The sequence below is a fragment of the Selaginella moellendorffii genome, unplaced genomic scaffold (assembly GCF_000143415.4).
Source record: "Selaginella moellendorffii unplaced genomic scaffold, v1.0 SELMOscaffold_88, whole genome shotgun sequence".
Lineage (NCBI taxonomy): Eukaryota > Viridiplantae > Streptophyta > Lycopodiopsida > Selaginellales > Selaginellaceae > Selaginella > Selaginella moellendorffii.
In genome coordinates, this window is record NW_003314349.1 from 771,314 (window position 1) to 792,765 (window position 21,452).

General features: G+C 48.0%; 6 protein-coding genes and 1 long non-coding RNA gene across 8 annotated transcripts; 3 read left to right on the forward strand and 4 right to left on the reverse strand.

Annotated features, from left to right (window-relative positions):
- The first annotated feature begins 384 nt into the window (after positions 1-384).
- LOC9637537 (sodium-dependent phosphate transport protein 1, chloroplastic) lies at positions 385-2,845 on the forward strand. The gene is made up of 11 exons (XM_002988362.2): positions 385-539; positions 664-1,070; positions 1,154-1,261; positions 1,317-1,472; positions 1,530-1,745; positions 1,798-2,010; positions 2,062-2,199; positions 2,257-2,358; positions 2,421-2,486; positions 2,547-2,631; positions 2,696-2,845. The coding sequence occupies exons 1-11, from the start codon at positions 467-469 to the stop codon at positions 2,791-2,793; spliced, it is 1,662 nt and encodes a 553-aa protein (XP_002988408.2). The 5' UTR covers positions 385-466; the 3' UTR covers positions 2,794-2,845.
- On the reverse strand, positions 2,844-5,035 carry LOC112341675 (pentatricopeptide repeat-containing protein At4g02750-like). Its single transcript, XM_024662240.1, has one exon. It carries the CDS (start codon positions 4,969-4,971, stop codon positions 2,914-2,916), a length of 2,058 nt encoding a protein of 685 aa, XP_024518008.1. The 5' UTR covers positions 4,972-5,035; the 3' UTR covers positions 2,844-2,913.
- Positions 5,036-5,812: 777 nt separating this feature from the next.
- Positions 5,813-6,454, reverse strand: LOC9637538 (germin-like protein 1-1). The gene has a single exon (XM_002988445.2). The coding sequence runs from the start codon at positions 6,452-6,454 to the stop codon at positions 5,813-5,815; it is 642 nt and encodes a 213-aa protein (XP_002988491.1).
- A 382-nt stretch (positions 6,455-6,836) lies between these two features.
- On the reverse strand, positions 6,837-12,982 carry LOC9638046 (respiratory burst oxidase homolog protein F). 2 transcript variants are annotated; one of them, XM_024662239.1, is made up of 15 exons: positions 12,636-12,982; positions 10,760-12,321; positions 10,547-10,706; positions 10,438-10,486; positions 10,259-10,372; positions 9,798-10,202; positions 8,463-8,849; positions 8,309-8,404; positions 8,139-8,254; positions 7,980-8,082; positions 7,902-7,930; positions 7,673-7,832; positions 7,445-7,606; positions 7,252-7,380; positions 6,837-7,191 (listed from the first exon to the last, which is right to left on the reverse strand). In XM_024662239.1, the coding sequence occupies exons 2-15, from the start codon at positions 11,355-11,357 to the stop codon at positions 7,003-7,005; spliced, it is 2,697 nt and encodes an 898-aa protein (XP_024518007.1). In that variant the 5' UTR covers positions 11,358-12,321; positions 12,636-12,982; the 3' UTR covers positions 6,837-7,002. The 2 variants fall into 2 exon arrangements, with proteins under 2 accessions (XP_024518007.1, XP_024518006.1); XM_024662238.1 differs by having other exon boundaries at positions 10,760-12,982.
- Positions 12,983-14,496: 1,514 nt separating this feature from the next.
- Positions 14,497-16,043, reverse strand: LOC9638047. Its single transcript, XM_024662264.1, has 8 exons — positions 15,917-16,043; positions 15,540-15,685; positions 15,360-15,469; positions 15,261-15,306; positions 15,086-15,196; positions 14,965-15,027; positions 14,853-14,910; positions 14,497-14,806 (listed from the first exon to the last, which is right to left on the reverse strand). Exons 1-8 carry the CDS (start codon positions 15,942-15,944, stop codon positions 14,673-14,675), a joined length of 696 nt encoding a protein of 231 aa, XP_024518032.1. The 5' UTR covers positions 15,945-16,043; the 3' UTR covers positions 14,497-14,672.
- Positions 16,044-16,112: 69 nt separating this feature from the next.
- Positions 16,113-20,044, forward strand: LOC112341681 (pentatricopeptide repeat-containing protein At5g27110-like). Its single transcript, XM_024662249.1, has 4 exons — positions 16,113-16,191; positions 16,241-16,343; positions 16,410-16,529; positions 16,621-20,044. The coding sequence occupies exon 4, from the start codon at positions 16,622-16,624 to the stop codon at positions 19,916-19,918; it is 3,297 nt and encodes a 1,098-aa protein (XP_024518017.1). The 5' UTR covers positions 16,113-16,191; positions 16,241-16,343; positions 16,410-16,529; position 16,621; the 3' UTR covers positions 19,919-20,044.
- A 678-nt stretch (positions 20,045-20,722) lies between these two features.
- Positions 20,723-21,029, forward strand: LOC112341682. Its single transcript, XR_002990642.1, has 3 exons — positions 20,723-20,790; positions 20,842-20,901; positions 20,951-21,029. It is a non-coding gene; the product is annotated as an uncharacterized LOC112341682 (long non-coding RNA).
- Positions 21,030-21,452: the final 423 nt, after the last annotated feature.

Genomic DNA, 21,452 nt, shown 5'->3' on the forward strand with positions numbered 1-21,452 from the left:
GAAACCCATCAAGAAATAGTTTAGTAAGTAAAATATTTCCCACTACAACCTTCTTGGAAACACAAAAATATAATTTTTTTCACATTGAACGAAATCGATCTGGAGAATCTGGATGGAGCCAAAAATCATGAAAATTCAAGATTCCAGTGAAAATTCAATAGTAGGTATTGGCATACCATAATCCTTCAGCCAATAACATAAAAATGATCTAGATTTATATATATATATATATATATATATAGAGTTGTGTGTTCTTTGGCACACAGTGAAAGAAAGAGAACGAATATTATTATTCGTGTGGCATCATTCCAAGGATATTCGCGTCGGATTTAAATCTAGTGGTCGCTGATTGAGTGAACCATGGACACACAAATGCAGGGGACTCACCAGAGGGAAACAAGGCGCCAGCGCGCTACCAAAATGTACTAGGGTTTTGCCGATCGACTCGCAGGGCGAGGATCGATCTATGGCGCCCGAGGGATCGGCTCTAGTCGCAATGTCGGCCGCGATGTCGTGCGGCCAGCTCCATCGCCTCAAAGGTACGTCACGAATCTCGTTGAGTCGGTCTAGGACGAGAGTAGGCGCGAGCGAAGACTTTCATTTCCTTTTTCCGACACCTACATTCGTTTCCATCCGGCTTATGGGAGAGAATTTCGATTCCAGGGATGCAACAAAGGAGGAAACCAGCTGGGAAACAAATTCCATTCTTCCATGGCAATGTTTGCTCCAAGAGTTTTCTTCTAGGCAGCAGAGGTCTAGAAGGAAAACTCGTTCTTTGGACGAATCCAAGGCTAAGGCCGAGCAGGAGAAAAATGGTGACATACTGCTGGGGGACTTCTTCGCCTGGTTCCGAGAGTATAGATCAGTTGGAGAGCGAGAAAAAATCCAACGAGGAGCCTGCCGTGGAAATCAATTCCAGTAAAGGAACTTCCAGCGATGAAAGCCACTCGTTCACCACTACTGCTAGCGTGGAGGACGACAAACCAAAGTCCTGGTTCGACAGGATACCAAAGCGATGGCAGATTGTAGCCTTGTGCTTCTTTGCATTCCTCCTGTGCAACATGGATCGGGTATGGCTTTTGCACTTCCGTTTCTCTTTCTGGATGGAAACTTAACTGGCTCGCTTGACTAGAAAATCTTTGTGGTGTTATAGGTGAATATGAGCATTGCTATTCTCCCAATGGCTTCCGAGTTCCATTGGAACTCCACCACAGTCGGTTTAGTGCAATCGTCATTCTTTTGGGGATATCTTCTCACACAGGTACTGTTCTCGAGCGGAGAATAAGTTTTAGAAGTTTGACGCTTCTTTCTTGCAGATTGCTGGAGGTGTGTGGGCAGACAGCATTGGAGGGAAGAAAGTTTTAGGATTCGGAGTGATATGGTGGTCAGTAGCAACAGTTTTGACTCCTCTAGCAGCAAAACTTGGCCTGCCAGTGCTATTCGCGGTCCGAGCTTGCATGGGAATTGGCGAGGTATAATTGGTGAATTTACTTTCTATGCACTCTTACGATCCTTCATTTCTATCACAGGGCGTTGCAATGCCTGCAATGAATAATCTTCTCTCTCGTTGGATTCCGGTGACCGAACGCAGTAGATCGCTTGCCTTGGTGTACAGTGGAATGTATCTTGGATCGGTGACAGGACTTGCGTTTTCTCCCGCCTTGATTCACAAGTATAACTGGCCCTCAGTTTTCTTCACGTTTGGTTCGTTGGGAGCGGTCTGGTTTACATTCTGGCAGAAAAACGTAAATTTGCTCATGCTTTGCATTACTTCTCATTGTCAGTTTTGTTTTTCAGGCATATAGCTCGCCTGCGGAAGATATCACGCTTTCGGAGGAAGAGAAGAATTACATACTCGGAGATAGCGCCCAAGAGAAAGTAGCTATAGGCGAGATACCCTGGGGTCAGCTTCTATCTGAACCATCTGTGTGGGCGCTAATAGTTTGTCACTTTTGCCACAACTGGGGGACTTTCATTCTCTTGACATGGATGCCGACGTACTACAACCAGGTTGACACTTCTCTTGATTTCTAAGTTCATTATGAAAGTATTTGTATGCAGGTTTTGGGATTCAATCTGATGGAATCCGGAATGTTTTCAGTCCTTCCTTGGTTGACAATGGCGTTGTCCTCTAATCTTGGGGGATGGATAGCTGACAATCTTGTAAAGAGGGGAGTTTCGGTCACACTTGTTCGGAAGGTATGTTTTAGCTCTTCGTTGTTGGTTAAGCTTGCAGCATTGTTTTACTATGTACAGGTGATGCAATCCATTGGTTTTCTTGGCCCGGCTTTTTTCCTTACGCAGCTTAGCCATATCCGTTCGCCTTCTGGTGCTGTTCTGTGTATGATGGCTTCCCAGGTAAAATCCTCTCTATATCTCGCTTTAAGTGGAATTTTGGTTTGATATCTGGTCTCTTGCAGGGTTTGGATGCTTTCTCGCAGTCGGGATTGTATTCCAACCATCAAGATATTGGCCCTCGCTATGCGGTAATAAACTAGTCTGGCATATCCTACTTCTGGCCAGAACTGATACTGAGCTTGTAACAGGGAGTATTGCTCGGACTCTCCAATACTGCGGGAGTTCTTGCTGGTGTCATAGGAACTGCTGCAACAGGATACATCTTGCAGCATGGTTTACCTCTAGTCTTTGTGCTCTTCCTCGTTTAACTAACTCGTGGTTTTTGTTGTGGGCACAGGGACATGGGATGACGTCTTCAAAGTAGCAGTCGCATTGTATTTAGTGGGAACAGTTGTTTGGAACCTTTTCTCAACAGGAGAGCGAGTTATCGACTGACAAAAAATGTTTTTCCCGATTAGTAAATCAATAACGTAAATTGCGGGGAGTTTTAATGCGAGTTCTGTCTTATAGAATGCTGGACCGGGCCTGCTGTAAGAAATCCAGGTACAGAGGTTCTTACTTGATCAGCGATAGCTCTCTCACTCTCGTTTGATCTCGCAGTTTGATCAGATGCTTTCTCCACGATCCAACACGAGCTGCTGAATTAAGATCGGCATCATCAGTCGAACACATGTTCGCAAGCACAACGTAGAGCGATGGATCGCCAGGATGCAACTCAAGGACACACTGTGCGAGCCGAGCTCCCCTCTCGACGTCCTTGTGACTCTTGCACGACCCGAGCAAGCACGTCCAGTCCAAGATATTCGGAACAAACGGCATCGTAAAGACGAGCTCCTCCGCCTCGTGCAGGTACCCGGACCGTCCCAGAAGATCCAGAACGCAGAAGAAATGCTGCTTGGTGGTCTCGAGACCAAAGTCGAGCTTCATCGAAACAAAGCAGCACCTTCCATCGTAAACTTTGCCGGCATGGCTGCAAGCGATGATGATCGACACGAAAGAAGATTCATCCGGCTGGTGGAGGGACTTTAAGCTGTCAAACACTTCTTTAGCGTCGTGGTAATCTCCCCTATGAGCATACGCATGAAGAAGAGTGCTCCACGAAACGATGTCAAGCTCAGGCATGATATTGAGAAGATTCCTAGCCATTTGGATATGCCCGTTCCTGGTATATGCTGCTAGCATGGCATTGCCGGACACCAAGTTTTGTTCCGGCAAGCTATCAAAAACTGACTTTGCTTCGTTGAGATGCCCGTCTTGGGCATATGCGAAAAGCATTATCGTTAACGCAACCATGTTTTGCTGCGGCATAGAGTTGAGTATAGTTTTTGTTTCTTCGAGGTGGCCGCATTGGGCATACGCTGCTAGCATGGAAGTCCACGAGAACAAATCCTTCTGTGGCATCTCCTCAAAGAGGCATTTAGCCGACTCGAGCTGGCCGGTTTGGCTCAACCCCGCGAGGACTGTGTTGAAAGAGGCTAAGTCCCTGTGAGGCATCGAGAGAAACATCTTCTTGGCGTTGATGGTGAGACCATTCAACACGTAGCACGACATCATCGCGTTCCAGACCTCGAGATTCTGCTGCGGCACTTGGTGAAACAGGATCTTGGCTGCGTCAACCCGGCCGTGTTGAGCAAAGCCAGTGAGCAGCGCCGTCCAGGAGAGAAGATTTCTCCGTGGCATTCCGTCGAACATCCGCTTTGCCTCGTCAAGATGCCCGTTTTGGGAATATGCGCTGAGCATCGCCGTCCACGAGACGAGATCCTGCTGTGGGATGCGACTGAACATCGCTTTTGCTTCATCAAGGCGACCATTCTGTCCGTACGCGGACAGCATCGCCGTCCATGACAAAAGATCCTGGTACGGCATCTCTGTAAACATTCGTCTTGATTCCTCCAAATGCCCGTTCTGGGCATATGCTCCAAGCATCGCGGTCCACGACAAAAGATTCCTCTCAGGCATTTGATCAAAGTAGTACTTGGCTTTCTCAAGATCCCCCTTTTGAGCATATGCCGTTACTAAAGCCGTCCATGTGACAAGATTCCTCTGTGGCATTTGCTCAAAGACTTGCCTAACCTCGTTAAGATGCCCGCATTGAGCATATGCCGTGAGCATCGCGGACCAGGAGAGCATATTCACCTCTGGCATTGCGTTAAAGATTCCTCGCGCACCCTCGAGATGCCCGACCTGGGCATATGCCGTTAGCATCGCGTTCCAGGAGACTAGCTCCAAGAGTGGCATTCGATCGAATAGCTCCCGCGCCTCATCGAGATGCCCGTTCTGGGCATAGGCGGACACCATCGCATTCCACGCCACCAGCGTTTGATCCGCCATTGCGTCAAAGAGCCGCTTGGCGTCGTCCAGGAGCCCATTCCTGGAGCACGCCAAGATCATCGCAATCCAGGAAAAGGAGTTCCTTCCGCCAGCGCCAAGCTCCTGAAAGATCTGCCGGGCCTCCCTCACACCACCACATTTGCCATACATTTCGATGAGTTTATTATGGAGGAAGGGATCGGAGGAGGATGAGAAGAGTGGGCGCGTGCGGTCGTGAATCTCTCGTGCCCTAGATAGTGTTCTACATGAATCGATGAGCCTGAGGCATTCGTATCTATCCATCAAACCATGTTTACTTCGCGCCAAACGTTCCAGACCGTTATATGATGATATGTGATTTTCTTCAAACTTATAGTAAGGAATTTGCAGCCAATTCCTAATAAAATTGATTGCTAAATTCGTTTAGACGCTAACGAAGAAGAGCTAATGTTATGGGGAAATGTGAGGCTGTTTGATTTGTTTTTTGTTTTGATTTTAGAGATTTTTATAAACAGAGATTAAAATTGTCTTACTGAGGAATTGCCTTCTTGGAATACAAGGACCCTACCAAAGGATTAGTCTTGGTAGTGCCCCAACTTATTGAATTGGCTGCTTGTTATTTGGTGCTCCCTTTAATTGGTAAAAGTATGGGATTGAGCTATTTATGTTCAACATTGATCATCAAAGGAGATTAATTTTATAGGTCAATTTCAAGAAGATGTTAGAAATGGGTGTTCATAAAAAATCCCAATGTCCCTAAGCATATAATCTTATATATCATGTGTGTGGATGCTTTCAGAGGTGTGTCAATGCAAGAGAGTACATCATGAGTTATATATACAAGTGAAGAAAAAAATAAAGAAATTTAGCAAATTCAGTATGACTTCAATATTGGATTCAATAGTGTACTAAAGTTTATATAAAATATGGGAGATTAGGTCAATAAAAAGAAATTTATCATCTTCAAAAAAGTGTGAGACAATATTTTTTAAACCTCAACTTTTTATGTTTTTGAAATAACGAACTAAGCAACAAAGTTAACAAACGTAAGCAAAATTTATTAGTTGAGAACCAAAGAATAACAATCAATATCATTTTCTAAATTTCCAAAAAATCTGCCATACAAGATTTATTCTTACTCTATTTAAGAGAACGTAGCCTTGAGCTGCCGAACCGCGTTCTCATCAATAAAGAAGGTCTTGACGAGCACCTCGTCCAGGATGTCCGATCCAAACATGGAGCTTGCGATAAGCTGGAAGCCCGGTGACTGCGAATCCAGTGTCACGATGGCCATGGCGGTGGTGTTACCGACGTTGAGCTGCCAGTGGATCAAACCCCGCGGGAAGATCATCACATCGCCTTTGGAGATGACCCGAGCAAAGAGCTGGTTCTGGGTGGTGACGAATCCGGCGTACAAGCTCCCTTCCACGACGTAGATGATCTCCGAGCCTCGCGGATGCGTGTGTGGAGGGATGAGACCGCCGGGAGCAAAGTCGAGCCTGGCAATGGCGAGGCCGAGAGAGTTGAGCCCAGGAAAATCGTGGACGAAGCCAAACACCGCGTCGGCTCTCGATGGGCCGCTGGTGTTTGCAGAGTTTCGAAGGCCTGAGAAGATGAAATCCTCGGTGGTGGTGTTGGCTGCTCGCTTGCAAGGGTAGCCATTGAGAGTGAGGTCCTTTGCGAGGTCGGCCACGCAAAAGTCCTGGAGGGGATCGGCGTCGGAGGCTGTGATCACCTGGAAGATTGGTGCCGCAATGACGAGAAGTTGGAGGAGTGTGATCATCATCGTGTTCTTGAGTGATCCCTGGAACTTGAGAAAACAAACGAGAAAGCGATGGCTAGGAATTAGAAGAGTGACCTCTTTCTTTCCTTGATTTGTGAGATGGTTGTGAAGGTATTTAAAGGATGAAAAGGCTTGGAGAAGGTTCCATGAAACACAGCAGTTGCGATGTGACCCGTCACTTTGTGTTGACAATGTGGGAGTTCTTGCTTCGCCCACGTTTTAAATATTTCTCCATTGAAGGTTTCTTGTACGCGTCAGTTGACAAAATCTTACTAGAATAACCCACAAGAAATCTAATATCAATAAAAAAAATTAAAATCCTCAAATATGTAATGTAATATTTTTTTTTAATAATACAATTCTAATTAATTTATGATCATAAGTATACATATAAACCAACTCATGTTACAAATTGCAAAGCCTTAAACAAACTGTAAGATCCTTGTAGCTTATCAAACTTTGCCTTTTATCCTTTTTACATAAGCTAGAGAAAAATTGTCTGGTGTCCTTTGGTCATGTTTTTGTACACAAAATTCAGTCAGGTTGATCCGCTAGAACTTTTCCTTGTGGAAAATGAACTTGGTATTCGATTTCTCCGAGTAAGACCGCGAGAGAAGGTCGAGCTCCTTTCCTGCTGCCGAGTTTCCGCAGTAAAACACACCTATTCTGGCACCTGGATGAATCGATGCAAGCCTCGCAAACACTTTCCTCCAGTTTGGACGAGCAAAATGCGTTCGAACCTGGGGAAGAAATCGAAAGAACAAATAAGAAGAAAGAACATTAACTAGAAAGGAACTTACCCGAGTGCCAGAGACAATATCAACACCGCTTCGTGCGTGATGCAACGCTTGGACCAAACCGATAAGCGTGGAGCGAGCGTCTCCTTCTTCGTAAACACTCGTTAGATAGTTATGCATCTCGATCACGGCCTGCAAAGAAGCACCAAAACGATTTGTAAAAGGAGGAGATAGAAATCACAAACGTTTTCCTGACCTTGTGATCAAGCTGAGAGACTTCGTTCATGACTCCCTTGAACCATTCAAAGGAGCTTTGCTCTCTGGTGACCCAGTAGAAGTAAGCGTTCGTGGGGCCTCTATTTTTCTTGGCTTTTTTTCTGGCAGCATCGAACATCTTGCTGAATGGACTTTGAGATCCCTGGAAGATAATGTGTGTAAGTTCATTGCTTCTGGAGGAAAAAAGAAAAGAAGATAAAATACTTACAGGAAGCTGCTCGGCTGACTTTAAATGATTCAACATGTCTCTCAGGATGCTTATAAATGGTGTTGCTCCAATTCCAAGTCCCACCAGCAATAGGATATCGTACTTTTTGAAATCCTGGGATGGTGCTCCATATGGTCCATCAACACAGAGCTTGGGATATCTACACGAGACAAAGATTAAAAAAAAGGAAAACACTTTAGAGATCATACGAAAAGCTAAGAAAACTTACTTGAGCTGCTCGTTTGGCTGATCTACAACCTGCAAGAAAAGCACTTAAGCCCTGAAATCTTTCTCCCGGAAAACTTACTTGAGAAAAGATCTTCATTAGCTCTTGCGTCCAATCCCCGAGGCTGCGTATGTGTACACTTACATATTCATCTCCCGGTGCCGAAGTTATGGAGAATGGATGCCTGTAACACAGACAAATCCTTAAGAAGCGAACCACACATACACAAATCTAGCTTACCATTCGAAAGGCGACACTGCGGGGCATTGCAAGAAGAGATACATTCCACTTTGATATCTAAAACCCGGAGGCTTAGTCATGTATAAAGCAAGAACGTTTCCTGAATAAATGGATGCCTGAAAGATCGCAAATCGTGAGCAAAACTGGACAAAAATTCCATCTTTGTTTACCTTTACAATGCTAACTTTGTAAGTACAAGCTCTCAGCGTTCGTAGAGTCCTCTCGCCAGTGTACAAGAGCGCGGGTATAGCTATATACATCCAAGCCTGTGAAGGAAAAGCTTTAGAACAACGAGACACAAAGAAGAAAATAAAAGTGATTTACCGTTTTTTCTCTCCAGTCCCGAGCGAGGAACAAGAAAAAGGAGTGAACGATGAGAAGACCGTAGACGAGGACGAACAAGTGGTGCGAGTACCAAAAGGCATTGAAGCCCGTCAACCTGTGGAATGGCCAGTGGAGCTTGACGAGATTTCTCCTGGACCAGTGCGTGGCCAGCAAAAACGCGATGATCATGAGCAGCACCATGATAATCCCGGTCATTCCCTCGATCGAAAGCACCAAATCCAGGTACGTCGGCTGGGCAAACTTGAAGTTCACGCCTAGTGTCTGTATGAACTTGATGTAGTCCGCGCTGGAAATCCGGTAAAAATCGCAGGTTAAGTGAACTCCCCCGTGGAGGAAAACTCCAATCACGATTGCTGCTGCAACCAGCTGATCTCCAGAAAAAAAGAAGAAGAAGAAGAAACATGTAAGAAGCTCAGATTCTTCAATGCAAAAAAGACGACAATGGCGATGACGATGAAGCAACGAAAAGTATAAAGAAAGGCATATACAACAAAGCACCCATTACCCAAGCCAAGTACCAGAGACGGTCGAAACAATACTTTAGCTTTCCACTGTCAGGATCACACGAAGAACAATCAATCAGTCAAGGGAGAACATTATGATCAACTGGTTGATTGAAACTAGAGAAAATAAAAGCATAAAGGCACAAGGGAAAGAAACACCAGGGACCAGCAAGCAACAGGCAGCCAGCTGGAGAGAATCAACCAGAAGAGTGAAAACAAAAAGCCAGGGAGTAGTGAAAAAAAATTCATGGCAGTAGCACAGTGAAGATTTAGCGAAGAACTTGTACGAAGAAATTGTAACAAAAAAACTCAAACCACTGCAAAAGATGGACGCAGCGAAGCAGCAGGAACAAAAGGAGAGACGCATCGCGGTGACGAAGAACCAAACAAAAAACAGGCAGCCATGGAAGAAAAACTTGGCTTACATGATCAGGGAGATGTGCGTGGGAGTAACTCAGTTAGCAGCGTTCGCGAAGGAGAAAGACAAAAAAACTTTGCAGAAGACAAGGAGGGAAAACAAAGTTGCAAAACATTAATCCAATCCAGCCAGCAAAAATGTGAATCAAGAACAAAAACGTGATGGAGAGAACCAGAAAACAAAATATGATCCATCTAGACAAGAGTGCAGCACAGAGAAAGAATTCTCACACAAAAACACTGCAAACCCAAGGAAAAACTGGTAGAACGAGAAAGAACAAAAAAAAAAAGAGCCCAAAGAAGAAGCAAAAAAAAGAGAGAGAAAAGCTAGTAGGACAAACATGCTCAGCTATGGCGAAGATCAAAGAAGCAAAAGAGAAGAGAGAAGACTAACCTTGTGAAAGTTGATGTTATCGTCAAAGGGAACGATGGTGGCGAGCGCGGTGGATCTGAGCCAAGTGATGGTATTCCGGCAAACCGGGAGAAGGATGAGCGCCATGTTGAGCTTGAGCGTCTCGGCGGCGCCCTTGGCAGTGCACAGGCAGTAGCCCATCACTGGAAACCCCGAGCGGTAGCTATACTGGATGAACTTCCAGCTAAAGAGCACCGCCATCACCGCGAACCACAGCGCGATCATCCACACGCGCTGCCAGTCGTCCAGGAGCACCACCCTCGCGCGCCGCCGCAGCGATTCCATCCTCCCGATAGCGCTCTTGGGCAGCGTCGCCGAGGAGCTTATCATCTGGCTCTGGTGGTCGCAGGCGCTGGGGCTTCGCAGCAGTCCCTCGAGCTGGAGCAACTGGAGATCCAAGAGATTCACGTAAGCTTGGATGGGTGAAAGAGTGATGATCTTACGCCAATGTAGCCGTTCTTCTCGCGATCAAGCTCCTCCATGATGAGTGCCGCGTACTCCTCCGCCTGCTCCTCGAGGATCGAGAGCCGATTCGCGGACGCACTGAGCAAGATCACCTGGAATCACTCGCTCAGTCCAAGATACCCAGACACGGCATTTGCTGGGATAGAAAGGTTCTTACCTCTTTTACCTCGTCCTCGAAGATTCGCCCGTCCAGATCCTTGTCGCAGCTGCGTGGCAGCACGATCGCATCAGCGACAGGAAGAAATCGCAAGAAATCAGCGCCTTACAGGTCGAAGAAGATGCGCATTCGCGAATCGAAGCGCTTGTCCGTCATGTCGAGCCAGTAATCGCTCAGCTCTTCTCGCCCAATGCTCGTCAATCCCTCCTTGCCTCGCCGCCGCGACAATGCATCGAAGAGCTGCCCGGCAAACTCCTTGGTTTTCATCCCTGGAGCGAGCGCGCGATCAGAGAGTTTCCAGCCAAGAACAGAGAGAACTCACCGATGCACGCCCCAAAATCCGATCTCGCCAGCCTCCCATCGGGCCTGCCAGCGCTAAGCTTCCGGAATCGCGCATCCACCGTCTCCCAATTCGTGTCGCGGTTGGACTTGTCGATGAAGCGAAGCCCCTCGATCGCGCGACTGGTTGTGGCGATCGCGGGTGGAGCCGCCGCCGCCGCCGCCGCCGCCGCCGCCGCTGGGGGCTCTCGATCGGGCGAGAAATCCACTGGCATGATCCGCGCGTCATGCTTCCCCTTGGAATTGGATGGCGGCAGTGGCGCTGCTGCTCTCACCGGGATGGTGATCGCGACGCCGCCTCCTCCCTGGCGATTTTGCGCGGTGGTAGCGGTGGTGGTACTATCGTCGATGATGATCCTCGAGGAGATTGTCGTGGGCGATGGATCAACGACTGGAGAAACGCTCCTCAGCGTTACAGAGTCCCTGTGAACATCCAGAGTCACTTCCAAAACTATGTGATCCTGGTGATGATGTTCCACCAGCTGTTGGCGATGACGATCCTGCCCATGATGATCATGGCGATCCACATTCGTGCTACTGCCAGTGCGACCCATCTGTTCTTCGCCGTCGCGAACCGGCATTTCCTTTTTTTTTTTTCTCACCTCCCCTGTTCTTGGCAGCTCGGCTCTCCTCGGATCGATGCTCCGGGCGCGATCGGCGATGATGGGCGATCGATTCGACGCCGCAGAAGCCGACCCAGGTGCTCAAAATCGCGACTTGCGTGGTTGCGCCGCGGATCTTCCAGGAGATGATGATCCCGCCTGGAAGAAGATAGGGAAATCTTTCAATCGCAGCAGCAGCATCTTGTACTCCTGCTGCTGCTTCGCTTGACGACCTACCTCAGCTCCCGAATTGATCAGAGCCCAGCATTAATTGGGCTCGCAAACCAGGAGAAAAAGAAGAAAAATTTCTGGCAAGACAAAACTAGGTGGCAAAAAAAAAGAGAGAGAGAGAGAATCCTCTGCTCGGCTCTGTGCCTGCTTGCTCTGTGTCGCTCGCGAATTGAAGGAGATGGATATGTCGATATATCGATTTCGCGGGTAATCAATGATAAATCATTTAAGTGCAGCACAGCGCAGCCACCACTTCACCTTTTTCTTTGGCCTCCTTTCTCGGCTCTGCCAGTGCACTGAAACCCTCACTCTCCTTTTCGTGCCTTTGCGCTTGCTTTGCTTTGACGGTGGTAGCGGTGGATTTCAATGAGCAAAGCGATGGCTCCGCTCGTAGAGCAGCGTGCGCAGCTTTGGATGATCAATGCAATGCAGGAGGAAAGAGGAGAATTTGGAGTGGCACAAGATCGATCGATGGAGCGCCTTTTCTTGCTTTTCGGTTTGATGATCCTGGATGAATCCCTGCCGCTTTGGTTGGCTTGCGGTGAAATCCTTTCTTGGCTGCTACTCTACTGCTTGCTGCTGGCTCTGGATGGATGGACCAGTGGCTCTCTCTAGAAGGAAGGCGAGATCAAGTTAGGTGGAGAGAAGGATCGATCGAAACTCTACTAAAAGGATTGTTTTTTATGTTTCGCTTGGGCGAATGATCCTCCTCCTGGTAACAACACACAAGAAGAGTATGACGAAAGTGAGGAAACCAAGTAAAATATAGAAACTAAAGAAGAATGGGGATGGATGAAATTTTATATCCTACAAGAGTGGATTCGATCGACACCCCCCAAAAATGCCGGAAAAAGAAGGCGGCAAGAGGAAAAAAAGAGGAGGGATTAACAAAAAATAAAAGAGAACACCCCGTGAAAAGATCGAAACCACCAACTTGGGAGCGATTCGATCGCTGCTGCAAGCTCTACATGCATTCGATCTCGATTCTCGATCGATCGGCAACTCACAAGAAAAAAACAATCTTACCTCGATCGCTTGCCAGCGAGTTGAGCAGTTTTAAGATCACTTCCCTTGCATGGAAATTTGAGTTCTTCACGGATCAAAAGCAATGCATGGGTTGCTGTTTATAGGGAGATCATGAAATACAATACGTGTAAGCATACGACTAGAGTAAGCTCTATGGCGTGTTTTTTATTTTATGTTTTTTGGTTTCTCATACAGGTTTTTGGTATTGGCGCAAGTCAGTGGCGAAACGAAAGACAAAGACAAGAGCGTGTGTACAAAATGCCCCCACAGTGTAGGTACATACATGAGCGTTAGCTTCTTCTTTTCTTCTTCCAGACTTTCCACAATGGCGTCCATGCATTGTGGATGAACTTGGCAGGACAATTCTTCCAAGTCTTAACACTTGAAAGAAAGATTAAGCCAAAAGTTTCGATCAGTCGGTCGTCGTCGTCGTTCTAGAAAGGAATCCACCATTAAGTTTTAACTATATCATATGTGGTTCTTACTGCCCGTGTATCGGATGGCGGCTGGTCACCAAAAACTTAGATCCAAACGAAGATTGGCCCCCCCAGTTACCCTTGATCTCTTGTCCTCCACGATGAATTCAATCGACCCAGGGAAAAAGAAAGAGGACCACATCGACAGTGATCTCGTCCGTACAAGCCCAGGAAGATCTCGAGCAAGAACAGCATAGTGGAGGCTGTACAAGTGAAAAGTGTATAGGCTCAGGATAGATAGAGACGAGACATTCCTCACACTGGCCAGGGTTGTCAGGTAACTTACAATTTTCTCTCATGAACAATGGTATTCCACTCCAACTTACAATGGATTGTTTTTTTGCTCGCGTTACTTCTTGTGTGTGGGATACGTAATGATCTTCTAGACTGTGGATCTTGTCGAGGACTATTAAGATTCTCACCACCTAAACACACCAAGTTTGTGTGGGATATCTCCTAGATTTTTTGTTTGCTATAAACTTTAGTCTCCAGCGACGCGTAGGTAGTCGCCAAAGAAATTCTGCGTGAACAAAGAATGGTTTTCAGTACAGTAGCCACACTTTTGCATGATTCAACCAACCTTTTCCTTTGGATGGATCATCGAGCAGCGAACGGACCAGATGAAACCATCTGTGCGAGATGACTTGCGATTGTGTCGCCTAGGCAGGGGTGCCAACTCAAGCAGCTGGGACATTGGGATCTAGCTGTGCTCACGCGATATAAATAATGGAACTCTTGCGATATTGGTGGTACCATTCCTCATTATTCTTTGGCAGATCTCTGGAAAGCGCTCAAACATACACAAGCAAATGAGAAACGAACCTTGCTTTTCTTTTCTGGAAGCCGATCGATCGAGAGCCCGCGACCAGAACTTTAGCGAGGTGGAGCAACGGCCCTACAGCTCTAATGAGAGCTCCAGAGCTTCCATTGAAGCAAGCTTGGATCCGAGCTGACAAGTGTTTGGCTCCAGCGCAAGCAATCTTGGGTTCTCGCCTGGCAAAAGCGTTAGTGGAGTGGAAAGCTTGAAACTACAAGTATCATCACCAGTACCTGGCTCGTCAAAACGATCCTTCTCCTTTTCCTCACACGTAAGGGGTCATTGATAAGCATATGACTCCCAAAGTCCAGATCAACGTCCGTACACTGCTCAGCTTTTACGAGCTCTACGCGTCGAAAACTGCACAAAGCAAATCCAAACTTTAGCTCGGAAACTTACAAATCCTGGAAACAAATTTCTAGTCAGACCTTGTGAACACAAGGAACACCTGTCGACTTCTGCATAGAAAAGAGTCAGCAAAACCATTAAGATGTTAGAACAAAAACCTCCAGTGCTTGAGATCCCGCTGCGAGATTTTCTACAGCGCCCGAGATTAGTAGAAAGGATGTAACAGAGAAAGAACTTTCAGAATTCATTGAATAGTACAAATGGCGCCATGAACATTCGTGCATTCACTTTGCACCCGCCAGCAGCAGCGTCACCGGGGAAAAAAAAAATTAAAAAGAAGCCGTACCTCGCGGTCAAAATTTTTTAGCCCCCACCCCCACGTCTATTGTTGCTTGCTCACCCGTCCTCGTGCCCGGGTTTACACTCGGTATTCTCAGTGTTCTCAGTATTCACGTTTTCCTGGGACTGTGATTGCGGTTGAGTATCGGCCGTGCCCGGAACTGGATCCCTGTCCTCCGTTTTCTCCGAATCTACAACACAGAGTTACTCTCAATGAACAAGAAAAACTGAACTTACCATCTTCGTTGTCCTGTCCAGCTTGTTCCAAGGCTTCCAAAAGCTTCGTCTTGTATTCCTACAAGCATAAACTCCGTGTGAGTTTCTGAAACACATCCCAGAGCTCACGTACATATGCTGCCTTTTTCGCCCTGGCCAGCCGAGTTGCATCCAGCTCCACCTCTAGCAGTCCCACCTGCATTACAAATATCAAAAAGCAAATGAAAAAGCAAAGTACAGCAAGTAGCTGGTACCTCATGTTGAAGGGCGTCTATTGTCAGTAGCTCGGGCTCCTCCGGTTTCAGAGCATCGACCCTTGACTTTTTTCCTTTCGGAAACCTCTTTAGCACACCGGTAGCGTTGCTCTGCAAGTCCGAAAGGATTTAATCAGTACACAGAAAACCCACCAGCAAAATGGAAAGCACACACCTTCCTCTTTTTACCCGTTTGTTCCTGGCCAGCTCTTCTACAGTCCCTGTGGAACATTTATAAGCGCTCTCCACCTCAAAAAATTCTGATCGAAAATACCTGATTTGCATCACAGTTTTATCTTCGGGCATTCTACTCAGAAACTCTCGGTGGAGTTCGTCGGACACTCTGAGCTCTTTGCGCAGATCAGACATCAGCCTTTCTCTACCCTGCAAACAGAGAGAGAAAAAAAAATCAAAGCAAGTGAGACGAGCTAAACGCAAGTAGAATTCAGCGTACCCAAGAGAGGCCATCGGATTGAGCATTGAAAGCTCTCATCACAGCCTTGTAAGCCTCCTGCTCTAGCTCCTGGAGTTTCTTCATCTGGAGCTTCCTGCTATCGTACCTCCGAAGAACTCCCTTGCGAGGAGCCATGTCATAATCGTCTGCGCGGGCAGTCCACCGTTAGCGTGCGCTCGCTGGAAGGAGAGGAAGCTCTCTAAACCCTAAGCCCGAGAATTCGATCGCCACACACTAGGGCTTGCCGGAGACGCTACTGCCGCTGCCGCTCGCAATCGAACTCCCTAGCTGCTAGAGGAGGAGCGCGAGGAGAGATTGGGGATTGTCGCGAGAAGGACTTCTACGAGCTACGCGCCGGTAGGGCACTGGAATCTCACCTGCAGTGCCGCTGCGCTGATATTCCATGAAAATCTGCCCAGCGCCGAGCTCCTCAGCATGGTCGAGCCGATGAAAACCCGTCCAGCGCTCGCCTTTGTGTTCCTCCCTCCCACACAAAAAAAAAAGATTCTCTAGAGCATGTCTTCTATATATACATCCCAAGCCCTTAAGCCGCCACGTCAGCAGGAGTTCTAGGGTTCTTCCTAGAGATTGGGAGAAAATGCTCGTTCCCGCGATGGATTCTGGGGATTCCGCGATGGGTCGGCATCCAGAGGTTTGTCACCGAGCTCCATAATCCTGGAATGTCGCTCTTTTGATCGCAGATGGAAGCTCGCCAACGCGATCGAGGACGAAGGCTTCCTTCCAGCGCCAACAAACGCGCGCTGCAAGAGCTGCCGGAGAATCTCACCGATTGAGGGATTCTTAGTGAGTATTTCTAGATCTTCCCCGCTACATTGTTGGATTTGATTGATTGTCTCCTCGATATTGCAGTGAGCGCTTCCAAAAATGCCAGGAGAAATCTTCCCAGCCTTCTCGCTGCGCTCAAGTCGTGCGCGAGCTCCGGGGATGTCAAGCGCGTCAAGAGCATCCACGCAGACGCCATGGAAAGAGGTGAAGTGTCCAGCGTTTATGCAGCCAGCGCTTTGGTTAACGCATACGCCAAGTGTGGGAGCATGGCCGACGCTCACAGTGTCTTTGACAGGATGCCTTGCCACAACGCCATTGCTCTCACGTCATTGATGCTGGGCCACGCCGAGGATGGAAATGGAGAGCTCGCGCTGGAGCTTTTCTCTCGCATGGAAGACGCTGGGTGTCCACCGGATGCTCGGACTCTCGTAGCCGCTACCAAAGCTTGCGGCCGCCTGGCTCTCAGGGAGGAGTTCACACATGTTGAGGGCAGGTTTGTGAGGGTGGCTTCGCTGGAAAGAGGGATTTCTCTGCACGATCAAGCTGCGAGGCTTGGTTTCGACTCGGACAGGTTCCTGGCAAGCAGCATGATCGAGATGTATGCGAAGTGTGGAAGCATGGAGGATGCTAAGCAGGTGTTTGACAAGCTGGATTCCCACGACGACGTGATACTCTGGAACGCGCTGATGCTTGGATACGCAGAGAATGGGGAAGGGGAGCTGGCTATGGATCTGTTCGAGCTCATGCGGACTAAAGGCTGCTCGCCGAATGCTCGGACTGTCGTTGCCGGTTGCAAAGCCTGCGCGGACATGGGATTGAAAGAAGAAGGAAAAGTGGTGCTGGATGGCAAGCTTGTGAGCTTGGAGTCCCTGGAGAAGAGTCTGGCTCTACATTCAGAGGCTGCAAAACGCGGATACGACTCGGACATTTTTGTGTCGAGCACTGTCATCGACATGTACGCGAAGTGTGGAAGCATGCGAGACTCGCGTCTCGTCTTCGACAGGATGGTTGGTCACAACGTCGTGGCTTGGAACTCTTTGATCCTCGGCTATGCGGAAAACGGGGAACCCGAGCTTTCTTTGGAACTGTTTCGACACATGAGACCTCGAGGCTGTCTTCCCGACGCGTGCAGCTTCGTGGCTGCCACAAAGGCGTGCTCTTATTTGGCAGTAGCAGAAGAAGGCAAGCAGGTTGACGGAATGGTGGTGAAACTGGAGTCTTTAGAGAAGGGGATGGGAATTCACTTGAAAGCTGCGCAATCTGGCTACGATTTGGAGATAGTCGTCACCAACACTTTGCTGGATATGTACGCAAAGTGTGGGAGCCTGGTTGATTCTCGAAGAATTTTCGACAGGATGTGTTTTCACAGCGTTGTGTCCTGGAACGCGCTGTTGCTGGGATATGTCGAGAACAGGAAAGCAGAGCTCGCCTTGGAGATGTTTGAATGGATCAGTGAGGACGGCTGCCAACCAAATGCCTCAACTTTGGTCGCTGCTCTGAAAGCTTGTACCACCTTTGCAGCCGACGAAGAAAAGAAGGAAATCCACGGACTGGTCGTCAAGTTACAGGCTTTAGAGAAGGGACTGGCCATTCACTCGCAGGCAGCAGAGATCGGTTGTGTCTCGGAGGCTTTCGTGGCGACCACACTCGTCGACATGTATGCCAAATGTGGGAGTTTGCTCGATTCCCGCAAAGTTTTCGACACGATCCGGGAGCACAGTGTGGTCTCGTGGAACGCGTTGATGCTTGGATACGCAGAAAACAGCGAGGGTGATACGGCTTTGGAGTTACTAGCGGAAATACTAGCAGCAAAGGTCTGTGCTCCAAACTCTTCGACATTTGTTGGAGCTCTCAAAGCGTGTGTTGATCTTGCAGCTAAAGAGGAGGGGACTGACGTGGAGGGGAAGCTTGTCAAGCTGGAATCTCTTGAGAAGGCTATGGAAGTCCATTTGCAAGCTGCGGGACACGGTTTTGAGAATGGAATTCTCTTCGCCAATGCTCTACTAGATACGTTCTCAAGGTGTGGAAGTTTGATGGACGCCCGGATAGTCTTTGACAAGATGCCACAGCGCAGTGTGGTATCATGGACTGCCTTGGTCATGGCATATGTCGACTGCGGAGAACCGAAGCTCGCTCTGGAAGTTTTCTCGTGCATGGAACCGGAGGGACTTCTACCAAATGCGTACAGTTTTGCCGCTGCCATCAGGGCCTGCAGTGTATTGGGAGCAACAGAGGAAGCCAAGGAAGTGGAAGGCAGGATGGTGAAGGCTGAGTCGCTGGGAACAGGCGCAGCTTTGCACTCTCAAGCATTCAAGAGTGGCTACGACATGGACGTCAGTGTGGCGAACGCACTGGTGGACATGTACGTGAAGTGTGGGAGTTTGGCCGACGCTCGGAAAGTTTTTGATGGGATGACGCCTCAGGATCCCGTCTCTTGGAACGCTTTGATCCTGGGATATGTCACAAACGGGGAAGCAGAAGTGGCCTTGAGTATCTTCGAGACGAACAGCAGCTGCGTTCCAACCTCTCGAACGTTTTGTGCGGCACTCAAAGCTTGCAGCAGTCTAGCAGGGAAGACAGATGGGGATGGAAGGCTCGTGAAAGTAGAGGAGGCACTCGAGAAAGCCGTGGGGATTCACGCTCGGGCGGCCAGCTTTGAATTCGACTCGGACACTTTTCTAGCCAGCGCGCTCGTCAGCTTCTACGCCAAGTGTGGAAGTATCCGGGACGCCTGGAAAGTGTTCCAAAAGGTGCGCCTTCACGACGCGGTGTCCTGGACTGTGATGATACTCGGGCTCGCCGAAAGTGGTCAGGGGGAGCTTTCTCTGCAACTCTTCCATCGAATGCGAGCACAGGGATACAAAACCGACGCGCCAACTTTTGTGGCTGCTCTCAAAGCTAGCAGCAGCGTGGGAGCCTTGGAGCCTCTGAAGGGAATTCACGCAGATATCTCCAGGTGTGGACTCGAGGACGATCCCGTTGTAGCGAACGGCGTTGTTGATGGCTATGGCAAAGCCGGGGACGCAGCGAAGGCACAGCAGGTCTTCGAGGCACTGGAGAAACCAGACGCGGTTGCCTGGACGTCCGTGATAGCAGCACACAGCCGCGACGGGGACACGCGAATGGTTTTCAAGCTCTTCGACGAGATGCAAGACGAAGGCTTGCAACCAGATGGGATCGCACTTCTTTGCGTGCTCACGGCGTGCAGCCATGCCGGGCTTGTCCACCACGCGAAGCGCTACTTCAAGGAGATGGAAGCGAAGTATGGAGTTCGTCCCGGGGCCGAGCATTACCACTGCATGGTGGACGCTCTCGGCCGTGCAAACGAGCTGGAGGAAGCGGTGGAGATGGTGGAAGCCATGCCTTGCGAGGCGAGTGGTGTTGCTTGGAGAACGGTGCTGGGCGCTTGCAAGAAGTGGAAGCATGCGGCGGTCGGGAGGCTTGCTTTCGATCGGCTGGTTGAAGTGGAGGCGAGGGACGAGGCGGGGTATTTGTTGATGGAGGCGATCTACGCGAGCAGTGGCATGAGGGAGGAGCAAGCTCAAGTCCAGGAGTTGAGAAGGAAGAACATACCAAAGAATATCCAGGTATAGATAGAGCAAAAAATTTAAGGTTGGGGATGCCAGGAGTCGAACCCGGGAATTCTTTTCAGGCTTGAAAATTTGGAAACCACTACACCCCCTTTAAGAGCTTGTGAAAGACAAGCGCTTTAGATTTCTTATATATGGCAAATATTAAAGAGAAAAATAAGAGGCCGCGAGAAATTTTAAAAAGATGCCAGAATTATGCTATTTTGACACGTGGTCGTCTTCTATTTGCTGTTGGGAGAGGCTGTGAAGGTTTAAGCTCGGGAAGAAGAGCCCCTTGCTTGCTAGGTTATCGCATTCTCTGTATGCGCTCTTCGCCTCCAACAGCTAGGGCGTCGAAATCCATCACATTTGTGCGCGTCCGGGCCTCGCGCTCTTATAATCCGGCTTCCGGCCGCCAGCAGGTACTGTGATCGCGCTCGATCGATCCTTTCTCCGATGTCAAGCATTTCTAATCTTTCTACGGTTCTATGTTATAATCCCTTTGCCGGCAGCGCTGTAGTGGATCTGTTCCACAGAACGATGAGCCACGACTAGCCGCGCAACCTCTCGAGGAGTTTCCTGTACAATGCAAATTTCTTTCCTAGGACTTATCTCGAAATCTGGCAATATTCTTTCACGCAGGGAAATGAGAGCCCAGCGCTCGAGCAACCGGTATGCTTTGACTCGATCTTCTTTTTAAAAGTCGTTAAAAGTTTCTTGTGCTAAATTCCAGGCCCCGCGAGCTCACGGCAAATTGGTACAAGCGTTGTTCTTGCCAAAAATGAGTCCGAGCGATATGTGTTTTGTAGCAAGGATTGGCGAGTATATGTTGCTGGGCCTTATCATCTCTGGTAGCCCTCTGTGCTTCTGCGTGCTCTCGACAGTCCAAGGAAAAGGTTCGTTCACAGCTTTAGCTTACTTTGCTGATAGAAAGTTTTCTAATGCAGAATCTCCAAGACGACCAAGCTCACCAAGCTGACATTGATGACGACGACGCACTTGAATTGGTATGCTATTTTCCTAGTCCGGATCTTTAAGCTTTGAAATCGTGCTCAGGACATGCAGCCTCTCCGAGGGCTACCCTACATCGTGTCATGGTCGTTTATCCAGAAACTGGTCAACAGCATGTTTAAGTTGAAAGTGTATAATTTATAAATACAAGATTAATCTTACCACATATCAACCATTACATGGTATAAAGTAAAAGTTTATAAACTACAAATATAAAATTAATCTAAATGAATAACAACTACTAGATTGTAAAATATTCTAGAATATCCAAGCATATTAAAATATATTTACTCTCTTAAAAATTTGCTTAAGCAAACAAAAAATTCAAAAGCAATTAGTTTAACTTTTTACCCTAAACCCTAAACTTCCATTTTCTTGGTTGTCATACTCTAAACTTCAAACCCAAGACTAAGTGTAAACCCAAGGTTAAGTGTAAGCTTTTGAATTTGAACTTCCAAAGAGGCCACCAACTCAATACTATTCAAACTTAAAAATATTTAACCCCAAATATCTTAAGACCCTTAATCGATTGAAAAAAAAGGTGCAC